This window comes from Diospyros lotus, chromosome 13, assembly GCF_014633365.1.
Source record: "Diospyros lotus cultivar Yz01 chromosome 13, ASM1463336v1, whole genome shotgun sequence".
In the NCBI taxonomy this organism is placed as follows: Eukaryota; Viridiplantae; Streptophyta; class Magnoliopsida; order Ericales; family Ebenaceae; genus Diospyros; species Diospyros lotus.
The window spans coordinates 14657586-14671494 of record NC_068350.1 but is presented as its reverse complement, the minus strand read 5'-3'; the positions used below and the strand labels follow the sequence as shown (position 1 = coordinate 14671494).

The following is a 13909-nucleotide window of genomic DNA, read 5'->3' as shown; positions in this document are numbered from 1 at the left end:
CCTGGAATGTCCAAAACTTAAGGAAGTTTTTCAATGAGGAGAGGAATTCCTTGAACCTTTTTGTACTCCTTTTTACAACTAATGGCAGGACTTTGGATTCTTTCCATCTAATAGCAATCTCACAAAGGCCAACACTTCGCCAAAGAAAAATCCAAAGGTCATGAGCCCTAGGCCGTCCCCAAAGGTGGACTAATGGCCATGGAAAAAACTTATCTAAGGGTCACGAGCCCTAGGCCGTCCCCAAAGGTGGACTAATGGCCAATGGAAAACTCTAGCCCAACACTCTCCTCCGTGAGGGAGTGGCTAAAATCCAAGGGTCACGAGCCCTAAGCCGTCCATAAGCCAAAGATGGACTAATGGCCAATGGAAAACTCTAGCCCAACACCTTCCTCCACAAGGGAGTGGCTAAAATCTAAGGGTCACGAACCCTAAGCCGTCCACAAGCCAAAGATGGACTAATGGCTAAGGAAAAATTCAGAGCCCAACACCCTCCTCCGCGAGGGAATGGCTAAAATCCAAGGGTCACGAGCCCTAGGCCGTCCCCAAAGGTGGACTAATGGCCATGGAAGAACTCAAGCCTAACACCCTCATCCGTGAGGGAGTGACTAAAATCCAAGGGTCACAAGCCCTAGGCCGTCCCCAAAGGTGGACTAATGGCCACGAAAGAACTCTAGCCTAACACCCTCCTCCGTGAGGGAGTGGCTAAAATCCAAAGGTCACGAGCCCTAGGCCGTCCCCAAAGGTGGACTAAGGGCCAATGGAAAACTCTAGCCCAACACCTTCATCCGCGAAGGAGTGGCTAAAATTCAAGGGTCACGAGCCCTAAGCCGTCCACAAGCCAAAGGTGGACTAATGGCCACGGAAGAAACTCAACACCCTCTTCTACGTGGGAGTGACTGAAATCCAAGGGTCAAGGGACCAAGGGATCCCAGCTTGACAAGAGGATATCTGGATCACCGGAGAGACCGACACGTAGCAAGTCAACACTCCGGAGCGGAGCCCGGGAAATTCGGCCCGAACCGCAAGACCCGTTCCAACTTGACCAGGATTCTCGGGAGTCGTGCCCGCTCATCTCTGGTACCCCAAAACGGGTTTGCCTATAAAAGACAAGGACTCTCGCCAGGTATACCCAAGCTCTACATCTCTCTCATTTACTTCTACTTGCATTTACCCTACTGATTTGAGCGTCGGAGTCCACCCCAGGGGATCCAAGCCCCGGCCCTCCATTGTCTTGCAGGTTCTACACCCGAGTTCCGACATCGCCAAGTCCGAGGTACCATTCCCGAGGTCCAGTTGCAGAGGTGGCACATGGTGGTCGGTCCCAAATATCATCATCAATTATTATTAAAACATCATTAAAATTAGTACAACACACTCAAGGGAATAAAAAATACAACATTTTTCAAGTAGCTGAAGGAGATAAGAACAACACTTGTGTAGCTTAACCTTTTCAAATAGTCAAGAAAATTGAAAACAATGCTCTATGAAACTTAGACCATATTTTCTTTGTTGTTTTCAAGTCATTTTTAGTTTTTAGTTTTTTTAAATAGTGAAAACGTATTTATTTTTATATTTTTTAAAATATATTTTTGAAAATAAGAAAAAAATTTGTAAAGAAAACCCAAAATAACAAAAAGTCGTTTCGGTTATTTTCATTACAAACACTCTAAAAAAATTCAAAATGCAGAAAATACTATAGGCAAAAAGAATATGTTTTCAACATCTAAAAACAAACATTCACAACATAAAATTCAAAATAAATTCAAAATTAAAAACTAAAACTCGAAGAGAACAGTCTTTTTAACTTTTTTAGGTAGCCAAGATAAATGGGACTAATGAGTTTATATGATTCAAAGTTGAATTGAGTTTTGTTTTGTTATGGATTAATTGATTTTGTACTTCATTAGAGATAAATTAAAATTTCGTTTAAGAACTAAATTTTTTTTATTTTTTTTTCTCTCATATCATGAGTTGGTGCCACTTTTATCCATTTAAGTGTACGTTATGTATTTTTATGTTTAATTAATTTATAATAATAGAAATGTGTTAACTATCTAAGATTAATTTATTATTATGATTATTTTTTCATGATATAAATCTAATTTTTTCCAAAAAAAATAATGATAAAAAATTCAATGAAAAATAAAATTATTAAAAAAATTAAACGTCCTAAATTAGAAACTTGGAGGGCTGAGCTTAGTTAGGTAAAAATGTCTAATATTTATTATTTCAAAAAGGTGAGGTGGCAGAATGCCCGGGTTCCAATTGGCATATGGTACGATGGTTGCTTTCGGTGCGATCTTTCTCTTCTCTTCTCTTCTCTTCTAGTCAGGAGCTATTCCCTTTCTATTCTAATTCTAACTTCTTGGCTCGATTCAGTTTTCTTAATCTCTTTTTGCAGCGTATATTCCTATATACGTATGTATCTACGGGATCTCATCTGCATTGTGCTCTGCGCGTTATTGATCTTTCTTTCTTGCTTGATTTGAATTGCGTGCCAAATTTCTCTGCTGGGTTTTGGGTTTGGAGGGGCGGGCGTGACGGTTTTCTCTTCTTTTTTTACCTTTCTTGCTTTCTGATAAGGGCGTTTTTTTTTAAGGAACAGTGAAGTGATTGCATCTCTGTATGTATTAATAGACAGGGGAAACTGCAATGGGGTTGCTTTTCTTGATCAAGCTCGAGGGAAAAGTCTATAGCTGCAAACACTGCCAAACCCATTTTGCTCTCTCCGAGGACATCGCGTCTAAGGTTCCCATTTTGTGCTCTCTCTCCCTCTCTCTATGTTGTTTGTTTGTTTGATCGATTGATTTTTCCTTTTTCTATTGTTTAAACCCTTTTGGTGTGAGCAATTGTACGACTTTTTGATGGATGCTCACTGGAATCCATAGGTTGGGGGCCGGGGGGCGAGCTAAGAGCTGACCCATTATAATCAAAACTGAGAAAAAGCAATGTGAATGAGAATTATTTTTATAGTAAATTTATTTGGGGTTTGTACTCTAGAACAAAAAGGAATTTGTTTGATTGCAATTTGTTGTGTTCTCTTGGGTGAACCTCGGAATTTTTGGAGGGTATTTGTTACATAGCTGTGATTGAGGCTTCTTTCTGTTGTTGAGATATTCTATCAGTGCTTTTTGGTAAAAGGATGAAATTAGTCTCTATGATGAGAGTTACTGTGAGCTATCCATTTAATCTTACTCCTGCTTTTGTTAAATTTCTTTACACCTACTTTTACCTTGAGTTATTGCTACAAGTTTGCCCAAGGAAGCTTATCGTTTCTTCTGAAAATGTTGTTTGGTTTCATTGGTTTATTAATAAATTTTTATTTTTGTGGGAATGTGATATTTAGATATTATAACTTTTTGCGGATCTCAGGCATTGGCGACCATTTCTTTTTAAACGTCGGAGAAAACTTTGAAAAAAGGTACTTGATATAGCATCTGATTGGCACTCAGTTTGCTTCCTTTGTTCTCATCTGGCCCGTGTGTGTCAACTGTTCAGCTAAGCTGCATTTTTTTGGGGTGTTTATTTGGATAGTTGTCATTAGGTGGTTTTTTTAGTGTGAATGTATTGCGATCATGATATGTATCAGAGTGCCTTGTAAATCAAACACAAAGAAGTTTATGGCCTGAAATGCTTATGTATGATCAAAGAATATGAAGGGTTCTTAATAATTGTCATGGTGAACCAGTCTTAGATGAATACATTCTTCGGATGAGTGTCAAATTAGGCTTATGTGTCATATGGAGAGAGTTAGCCAACCTTGGGCAGTGTTGTACTTGAGTACTCTTTTCTCTTCCCCTTGCTATCATGCTACCATTTTCTCTTCAAGTTGTGAAACCAATATATTTGCTATCATGCTACCATTGCTATGGTGAACCAATCTTAGATGAATATCTTTCAACTTTTTGGTGAAGGGACATGATGTGTAGTGAGCAGAAATTACACTTGTTAGTAACAAAAGGAATTGATGTGTTGATATGCTTTAATATTTCCTGTAAATATTCCTCGTAATTAGCTGATTACTTGCCGTATTTAAATGATACTACTTGCTGTATTTAGAAAAGTCAATCCCTAAAATTAAGGGAGTTGATTGAGGTTCTTGTAAATATATATAATCAAAAAGGTTGTGAGTGATTCTCAAGGCATATAACACACCAAATATTCTCTTCTAACTTGGTATCAGAGCTGGTTTGTCCAGGGGCTGCAAAATCCCCAGTAGCCAGTCTCCCTCATCTCTCACACATGACTAGCCTCTATCCAAGGCTAGATCTGCTACCCAAACACTTTCAATTGTCCAAGTGAAGGTCCCAATCGTCTGCCCTAGTGATTCTAACCCACCCATCGAAGTCCCATCGCCGGAAAGCCCTCCATGCTCCATCATGCGCCTCCTCTCCTATCAGCGCGTGAGAGCCACACGCCAACTTCTCGTTGCCGGAACGCCACGCCGCCGGTCCCGTCTAACTCGTCGACACCTCTTGGTCCTCTTCCAAGGGTCAGATCTCCAATCGCAGGTCTCTATCTTCATAGGTCAGATCTTCATCATCTCCTCCCATGGATTCTACATCAGAAACTTCGTCAGTTACTTCTGAAACACCAAAAAAGGGACTCATTTCCTTTGCCTTCTCTAGTAATCCCACTATAACGTCAGAAAAACTTAATGGAAAGAATTTCTTGGATTGGCATGCTACTGTTGATATTTGGTTTTTGGGCCAGGGACTCTCTGAACACCTTATTAAGCAAGCGAACGACATTCTTAATAATGAGAGACAACAATGGCAGCGAGTTGATTATCAGTTAAGTCTCTTTATTATGGCAATCCATTGATCCCAAACTGTTGGTTCACTTTCGGTCTTATAAAACCTGCTATGATATATGGAAGAAAGCTCGGAGCGTCTACTCTAATGACATACAACGTCTGTATGACTCAGTTCATAACCTCACAACGCTTCAGATGACAAACTATGACTTACCTTCATATCTGAACAAAGCACAATCTACTATTGAAGAGATCAAATTGAGATTGACAGAAGATACCCTCAAAAAGGTGTTAGACAAGCTTGACAAAATGTATATCGTCTTTGTTCTCCACGGTCTTCACAAAGATTTTGAATCTGTTCGAAACCAAGTTCTGACTAATCCTAATATCCCTACGATGGACGACCTTATTGATCGGTTATTTCGAGTTCCTTCTCCGGAGGCAACATCGGGATTTGGTTCTCAAACAGTTTCAAAATCCTCAGCCTTTGTCTCTAATTTGGCTGAACGTGGAGGTCGAGGTTGTGGTTGCGATAATGGTAGAGGTGGTCGTGGCACTAGTAATCGTCCATAATGTTCCTATTGTAATCGGCTAGGCCACACTCAAGACCGGTGTTATTCTTTGCATGGCTTTCCAGAAAAATTAGCCAATGTGATTCAATCTCAAGCGTTGGGTAATGAGAAAAAGATTGAGACTAGGAATGATGGTCATAATGTTTTATCAGACACTGAATTTAAGGAATGCCTTCAGCCTCCTCGGCCACTGTAGCTCATACTAGTAATTTTACGGTTTGTCTCTCTCATTCTTCATCTATTGGTTCTTGGATTTTGGACTTTGGTGCTTCCGATCACATAGCCGGTAATCCTTCCCTTTTCTCAAATTTATTATCTCCCAAGACACCACATCACATCACCCTCGCCAATGGCTCTAAAGCTAAGGCCACTGGCATTGGTCAATCCAAACCTATCTCATCTCTATCCTTAAATTCTGTTCTTTTAATACCTAGTTGTCCTTTTAATTTAATTTTTGTTAGTTAACTTACTCGCACTCTTAACTGCTCCATAACCTTTCCTACTGATTCCTTTATTATATAAGACTGGAGTACGAGACAGACGATTGGTGTAGGATTTGAATCATGTGGACTTTATTATCTACAAGCTCCATCCTCTACCATATGTGTTGTCACGGAGTCTCCTAGTCTGCTCCACCATCGTTTGGGTCATCTGAGTCTAGATAAGCTAAAGAAGATGGTCCCTCATCTCTCTCATTTATAGTCCTTAGAGTGTGAGTCGTGTCAACTTGAAAAACACATTTGGGCATCGTTTCCAAGCAAAGGTCAGTCTAGTAAAGCACCCTTTGACATTGTTCATACTGATGTTTGGGGTCCTAGTCGTGTCAATTCAGTCTTAGGTTATGGGTACTTTGTTACTTTCATAGATGAATTTTCTAGATGCACTTGGATATTTTTAATGAAAGAACATTCAGAGTTATTTACTACATTTCATAACTTTTGCAACGAAATTTTAACTCAGTTTGGACATCCTATTTGCATTTTAAGGAATGACAATGCAAAAGAATATTTTTCTGCTTCTTTCAATTCTTTTATGGCATCTCACGGCATGGTTCATCAATCCACTTGTCCACACACTCCCCAACAAAATGGCATAGCAGAGAGAAAACATCGTCATATTATTGAAATCGCTCGCACTCTTTTATTACATGCTAATGCTCCTTTAAAGTTTTGGCCTAATGCTATCCTCACTGTTGGCTACTTAATAAATCGCATGCCATCCTCTGTGTTAAATAGCAAAGTACTTTATTCTCTTTTGTTTCCTCAGGAGCCCCTTTACACTGTTCCCCCTTGAATTTTTGGTTGTATGTGTTTTGTACATGATCTCTCTCCAAGTCTTGATAAATTGTCGGCTCGTGCTATCAAGTGCGTCTTTCTTGGGTATTCTCAGGTTCAAAAAGGGTATCGGTGTTATTCTCCTTTCATACCTTGATTTTACATGTCTGTAGATGTCACCTTCTTTGAGAGTACTCCCTACTTCACCTCACCAGTGGAACCTAACATCGTCTCTCAGCTCTTACTAGTAGTTTACTTGTCTTTACTCCTTCAGGTCCCCTTTTACCTGAATCCTCGACTCCACCAAGACAATCCTCACCCTGCCCAATTATCACCTATCAATGTTGGTCACAACATCCACATCTAGAGGCTGTTCTTTCTCCAGATCCACCTGATTCATCCACTTGATTCATCTTCTGCTCCAGCATCTCCACCTGCTCTAGACCTACTTGATCGTTCTGCTGACCTGCCCATTGCTCTTCGTAAAGGTACACGCTCTACTCGTAATCCTCATCCCATCTAATAATTTCCTGAGCTATCATCATCCCATTATGCCTTTGTGTTTGCCTTGTTGTCCATTTCTATTCCTAAAACTGTCCAAGAAGCACTTTCTCATCCAAGTTGGCGACAGGCTATGATTGATGAGATGGCGGCCTTGGATTCCAATCACACATGGACTCTTATTCCATCCCCTCCTGGGAAGTCTACAATTGGTTGTCGCTAGGTATTTACAATCAAAGTAGGCCCTGATGGCCAAATCGATCGCCTGAAAGCTCGCCTTGTGGCTAAAGGCTATACACAAATCTTTGGCCTTGATTATGGTGATACCTCGTCCCTGGTTGCCAAGATGGCGTCTGTTCGTCTTTTCCTCTCTATGGCTCCCATGCATCATTGGCCTTTTCATCAATTGAATATTAAAAATGCCTTCTTGCATGGTCACTTGGAGGAAGAAGTCTACATGGAGCAACCACTTGGGTTTGTTGCTCAGGGAGAGTTAGGTCTTGTTTGTCGATTACATAAGTCTCTCTATGGTCTTAAACAGTCCCCCTAGGCATGGTTTGGCAAGTTCAGTAAAGCTATACAACAATTTGGCATGATTCGTAGTGAGGCAGATCACTCTGTGTTTTACTAACACTCGTCTCCAAATCAATGTATCTATCTTGTGGTCTGTGGACGATATTGTTATTACAGGAGATGATCATGAAGGCATCAAAGGTCTTAAACAACACTTATTTCAACATTTTCAAACTAAGGACTTGAGACGACTGTGTTATTTTCTTGGGATTGAAGTAGCCCAATCAAAAACAGGCATTGCCATTACTCAGAGGAAGTATGTTCTCGATATCTTGGAAGGAACCGGGATACTAGATTGCAAACCAGTCGATGCTCCCATGGATCTGAATGTTAAACTTCTACCGGATCAGGGGGAGCCCTATTCAAATCCTACCAGATATCAAAGGCTAGTGGGAAAGCTAAATTACCTCACTATGACCAGGCTAGATATATCTTTTATTGTTGGCACTGTAAGTCAGTTTCTTAATTCTCCCCGTGACAGTCATTGGGATGCAGTAATTCGAAAAAAAAGGTATATATAAGGGCTCCCCTGGCAAAGGCTTAGTTTATGAAGATAGGGGCCATACTGATATTATGGCATATACAAATGCATATTGGGCAGGTTTTCCGAGTGATAGGAGATCAACTTTTAGGTACTATGTTCTCATTGGGGGGAATCTCATATATTGGAAAAGCAAAAAGCAGAGTGTGGTCGCCAAGTCAAGTCCAGAAGTAGAATATCGAGCTATGGCCCTTGCCACATGTGAGCTTGTTCAGTTGAAACAACTGCTCCAAGAATTAAAGTTCTGCAAAATAGGTCTTATGAAGCTCATCTATGATAATCAAACAGTTTTACACATTGCTTCCAATCCAGTAATTCATGAGTGGACCAAACATATAGAGATCGACTATCACTTCATTCGTGAGAAAATTCTATCCGGAGAAGTCACTACTTCCTTTGTGAACTCTAGTGATCAATTAATGGATATTTTTACTAAATCTCTTAGGGGATCGAGAGTGTCATATATATGTAACAAGCTAGATGCATATGACATATATGCACCAGCTTGAGGGGGAGTGTTGATATGCGTTAGTTGATTGCTTGCCGTATTTAGATGATACTACTTGCTGTATTTAGATCAATCAATCCCTAAAATTAAGGGAGTTAATTGAGGTTCTTGTAAATATATATAATCAAGAAGGCTGTGAGTGATTCTCAAGCCATATAACACACCAAATATTCTCTTCTAACTGATGTGGAAATGGTTACCTCGTCTCTTATAATTGATGAATATGCTATCTATGATCATGCTCCAGTGGAGATGGTTGGGGGTAGGAATAAACTAGTTACTACATGTCTTATGGTGTTAATGGAAGGGTCAGATTGATAAGAGAAATATTATCCACAGAACTACAGCAACAAAATTAGAATAGGCTGTAAAAGTTAATCCTTTATTTGCCCTTGCAATTCAGACCTGTGAAATACAATATTTGGTATAGAACAAAGTAAAATTCAGTCTATGTCAACTTATTTTGATGCCAACTGACAAATAGAGTTTTTAATAATAATACTTTGGTCACTGTTAAGAAGTTTTTGAAAATATTACTATTTGAGATCTAGTTACTTAATCTTGATAGTTTGAATATAATGAGATACTGTGATTATATTTTGATGCATTTGAAAATAATGAATCACAGCCATTTTATTGTACTTTGTCACCATGAGATAAAAGTTCTTATCTTCTATTGTTGGAAATGCTGGAGGCCAGTTCAGTATCAGTTACTACTTAGTTGCTCTTTTCTGAAAAATAAAAAGGAAGAAGTAATAGAGAATCATGGTTTTTATAATTATGGTGAAAATTCCTTTCTGGATGATGATTTCACTTTACCTATCATGGCCTGTGTGAGCAGCACATGAACCCCCATATCTTTTTCTGTTATGTCAATAATCAATTCTCCTAACAAGGCACCTTCAGAGAAGAACTGGTTAGCCATGAATATGATGATTGATATTGCAATGCAAATGATATTAAAATTTAGCATCTTGTTTTATGAGTTGCTTTATGTTCCGAGCAACCACTTTTTCAGTTGTAACCAAACTTGCCTCTTTTTTGCAATGTGATATTAGTTTGTGGCTAAAACCATAAAAGTTGATCTTATAGAGTACATATCTGGTTCAGTATGGAATTTTCAAGGAGATAAAAATGTTCTCAAGGCCATGCCACATTCTTAAGATTCCTTATATCATTTATCCATGAAATAAATAATGTCTCACAACTTCATAAAGAACCTATCTTGCTATAAGTAAAAGACTCATTGGATTCGAAATATTTGTCCAATTATTGGTAATGTTGTTGTTCATTATAGCACTTAGTGACCTATTTATGCCTTTAGTGCTTGCTGTAAATTGACAGGCATATGTTCTGACACTGGTGTTTTCCTGTGTTTTCAGAATTTCCACTGCAGGCATGGGAAGGCTTATCTCTTCCATAGGGTGTAAGTGCTCCTTTTGATTAAATATCACATTTAACTAGTAGAATGTGGGTAATCAGCAGCAAGAATGTTGAGTCCAATTGGCCTGCTTATTTACAATCATGGCCATTACTGGATGTACATGGATTTGTATAATTTGTATTCCTTCATCCTCGTAGTAAAGTGGTTGCCATGGTATGAGAAGCACTGGGTGCTAACTAATGAGAGCATAGCTGCAAATAGCCCAATGTATTACCCGGTGGACTTGCCACTTTATTCTCTGAATCAACATGCATAAAATGGTGAAAGTGGCTGCAAGTATGTGAGGATATTTGCAAAAAGCCTGATTCTTCCCCTATCCCCTCCCCACCTCCCACCCCACACCAAATAAATAAATAAAAAGGGGAAAAATCTCTTAAAGGAGAACCATGGGCAATTGGGGTGTAAGGTGTTTTCCCATTCTTTTTGTTTTTCATGTCTGATTATTTCTCCAGGTAAGCCTGGCCGGTGTACGTTATTAATGTGCTGGCCAAGCAAGTGCTTGTAGTGTGTGTCTGATATCTCTGATATCAGTAAGCCTCTATAGCCTACAGATATGGTCATATGTCATACGTTTTAACAGTTCAATAATATTGTTCTCTGTGGACTTCCCGACAGCGTGAATGTCACTGTCGGAGAGAAGGAAGAGAGGATGATGATTACTGGGATGCATACTGTTGTTGACATATTCTGTGTTGGATGTGGTTCGATTGTAGGGTGGAAATATGTAAGATACGTGCATCAGTTTCCCTGCATCTTTGCCTCATTTTATCCTTATAAAAATTTCTCTCATCTGTTTTCTAAAATTTAATTAGGAGTCTGCTCGGGAGATGAACCAGAAGTACAAGGAGGGGAAATTTATTCTCGAAAGGTACTTAATATTGTCCCTATTGTTTGACATCATAACATATTTTGAAGATTTGGAACAATTTTCCGGTTGGCCAGGTTTAAGGTCTTGGGTCCGGATGGAAGCCACTACATGGGTATTCAGGAAGCTTTGGTTAGCGGAAGTGACGTTGAGGATGCTTGATCAGCCTGCAGCAGCTTCATTCTGGTGTACCATTGACTGATCATCGATCATCCCCTTTTAACTGTACATCCTCTGGACCTTCTCATTGCTGTCTGAGACCAGTTAGTACTAAGTACCCAGAAACTGCATTAGAAACATTGCTCATGTTTCAGATTATGCATTTCATGCTATTGATTGCTATCCTAGTTATTGATTTCATTTCCTACTTTTTTTTTTAAAAAAAAATATTATTTTTGTATTTTTGTTCCATATCGTATTCATTTTCTGTTTCATTTTCGTGTATCGGAGGTTAAAACCCAATAGAAAATCATTTCTTCTTTTTACGTATCAAAATTAAAATGAACCAAATTTAAGTAAGAAATTGAACCGAGTTAACTGAAATTGGTCGGTACTTTCATTTTAAAATCTTGATCTTAACTGATTAATGCTCAGTCCTATTACGTGCTTGATAATTTAGTTTAAGTAATTTAAAAAAGGTCTTTAAATTATAATTTATGCCATTTTGATTATTTTTTAATGTTTAATTGGGATTAATTAAATATGGAGAAAAAATTATAACATAGAATTAAATTTTAAGGATTTTCATGATATTTTTGTATACGTCAAAAAGATAATTTTTGCAATTATCTTAAGTTTTAAAAATGTTTCTACACTACCATTTGAAAGAAAAGAAAATATTTTCAGAAACTCATTCACCCTTCTACTCTTGGGTTGTTTTATTACTTTGGCCAAGAAATGGTATCAAAGTAGGTGCTCTTGATTTTAGTTTAACAACTAGAAGTGATCCATGGAAAACATGAGAGATCTTGTGTTTAAGGGAGATTGTTGTAACGACCCGTTAGGGGTCTAGACGTTTTTGAGTATTTTATTTTGAGTTCAAAAAATTTTATTTTAATTAATTGAGGGTTGAAAATATTTTTCTTTGCTTATGGAATGAAGAGTAAGTGAAAATGAAAATTTGAAAGTCCGTTTTAATGGGATCCAAAAATGTGGAGAAAGTCCAAATAAATTGGGCCATTGAGATGTGTTTAAAACTTTAATTATATTATGAATGGGATTGGATTATGATAATTTATTTGAGTTAATGAGTTGGGCCATGGAATGGCCCACGGTATGGGCTAAGCCCAATTGGGAAATGAGATTTGAAATTTTTGAAAGAAAATAATAATAAATTAAATTGACCAGCAAATGTCAACAGTGCCCTTGGTTTTCCTTTTGACCATTCTAAAGGTGAAAGGCAATCAGGTCATTCGACCAAGTTGCAGTTGCAGCTATTGTATTTCCCTTTTCATGCTTCCTTTGAATCGACAACCTTTATTTGCTGTGTGTCTGCCTTTCCCTTTCTACAACTCCTTCTTCTTCTCTCCTTTCTGCCTTCTGGCCTTATTTTCGTTTTGGCCGAAAGGAGCTTCAGGAATGGAGGATTTTTCTACATAAGCGAAATTATCAGGCAAGTTTTTCTTACACTCCCTTTTTATTTTTCAGTGCGAGCTCCCTTGTTATTTATTTTCTCGTGCAAGTTCCTCTGTTAGTCTCTTCATTTTAGTCACTGTGAGGGGTTATATATATAGACATGTATAATATATATTTATACACTTGTTGCTGCGTATGGTTCACTTTCTGTTAGTGTTCATTGAGTCTTTGTATCTGGGTATCTGTTGGAGTCTCCTTGCGGTCTCGAAATAGGGCTTGTTTTCACCCCAAGCTTTCTTCGTGAATAGCATTTTATATAGCTAGGTGAGGATGAGAACCTCTGCTCGTTCTGCATCCAAAGAAGCGGTGTTAAATGTATGTATATATATATATGTGTGTATATCACCTCTAAATGAGCTCGCTGTTCCAAATGTCTCTTATAGTTGTGTGTGTTATGTTGGAATGTAAAATGCTAAGTCATCTGCCACTCATTTGAATGATTTCATTGAGATATTCGGAGGTCTCGCATCAATCAACAAAAGCTGAATTGGAAATATATATATACTGTTCACCCATATATGAGACCCACTTGTAAATATATATATACAACATGCGTAACAAGTTGATACCCCATCAGAGATTTGTAAAGCTTATTAGAGCATGCCTTGCCTAGCTAATCCACCATATACTTATGCTTAAATAGTCGTTCAAATGCCCTTGCTCTGTTCTGCAAATCCAGTTATATATGTATATACATGTTCAACTTCATTGATGTTCTAGCGAGCTCGTTCCAACTCTTTGCCGCGAGCTCACACCTATATGCTCCCTGACCATAAGCTTAATCGCGAGCTCGTTCCCACGAGCTCGTTTCTCAAGCTCTTGGCCGTGAGCTCTTGCCGCATGCCTGACCTCAAGCTCGTCTAGCGAGCTCTTGCTCAACCTCTTGACCGCAAGCTCGTTCAGCGAACTCATGTTGACCTCATGACCTTGAGCTAGTTCGCTTGTCCTTTCCGCGAGCTTTCTCTGTAAGCTGCGAACTCAAGACCTCAAGCTATTCTCGAGCTCGTCCCATAAGCCTTTGAATGGGAGCTACCTGCTCACATCCTATCTATTTACCTTTTATACATAAATAAAAAGTACCCCCATTTGGATTCAATAAAAATATCAAGAAAATCAAAATCTACAAAAATAAAAAGATAGAATTTTGGTTTTAGTACAAATTCACAAATTTGCAATTTTACCACCATCGAAATACATAGTTTCTGTTTCTTGAAAAATTCATTAAAAATCATTTTTACAA

At 38.5% G+C, this 13909-nt stretch overlaps 1 protein-coding gene across 7 annotated transcripts; it reads left to right on the top strand.

Annotated features, from left to right (window-relative positions):
• Positions 1–2263: 2263 nt before the first annotated feature.
• LOC127787861 (protein yippee-like) lies at positions 2264–11401 on the top strand. Of its 7 annotated transcripts, none has more exons than XM_052315916.1 (6): positions 2264–2293; positions 2606–2748; positions 10108–10151; positions 10785–10893; positions 10982–11037; positions 11085–11401. In XM_052315916.1, the coding sequence occupies exons 2-6, from the start codon at positions 2653–2655 to the stop codon at positions 11194–11196; spliced, it is 417 nt and encodes a 138-aa protein (XP_052171876.1). In that variant the 5' UTR covers positions 2264–2293; positions 2606–2652; the 3' UTR covers positions 11197–11401. The 7 variants fall into 7 exon arrangements, with proteins under 7 accessions (XP_052171876.1, XP_052171871.1, XP_052171873.1 ...); XM_052315911.1 differs by having other exon boundaries at positions 2279–2293; positions 2638–2748; XM_052315913.1 differs by lacking the exon at positions 2264–2293 and adding an exon at positions 2300–2543 and having other exon boundaries at positions 2638–2748.
• Positions 11402–13909: the final 2508 nt, after the last annotated feature.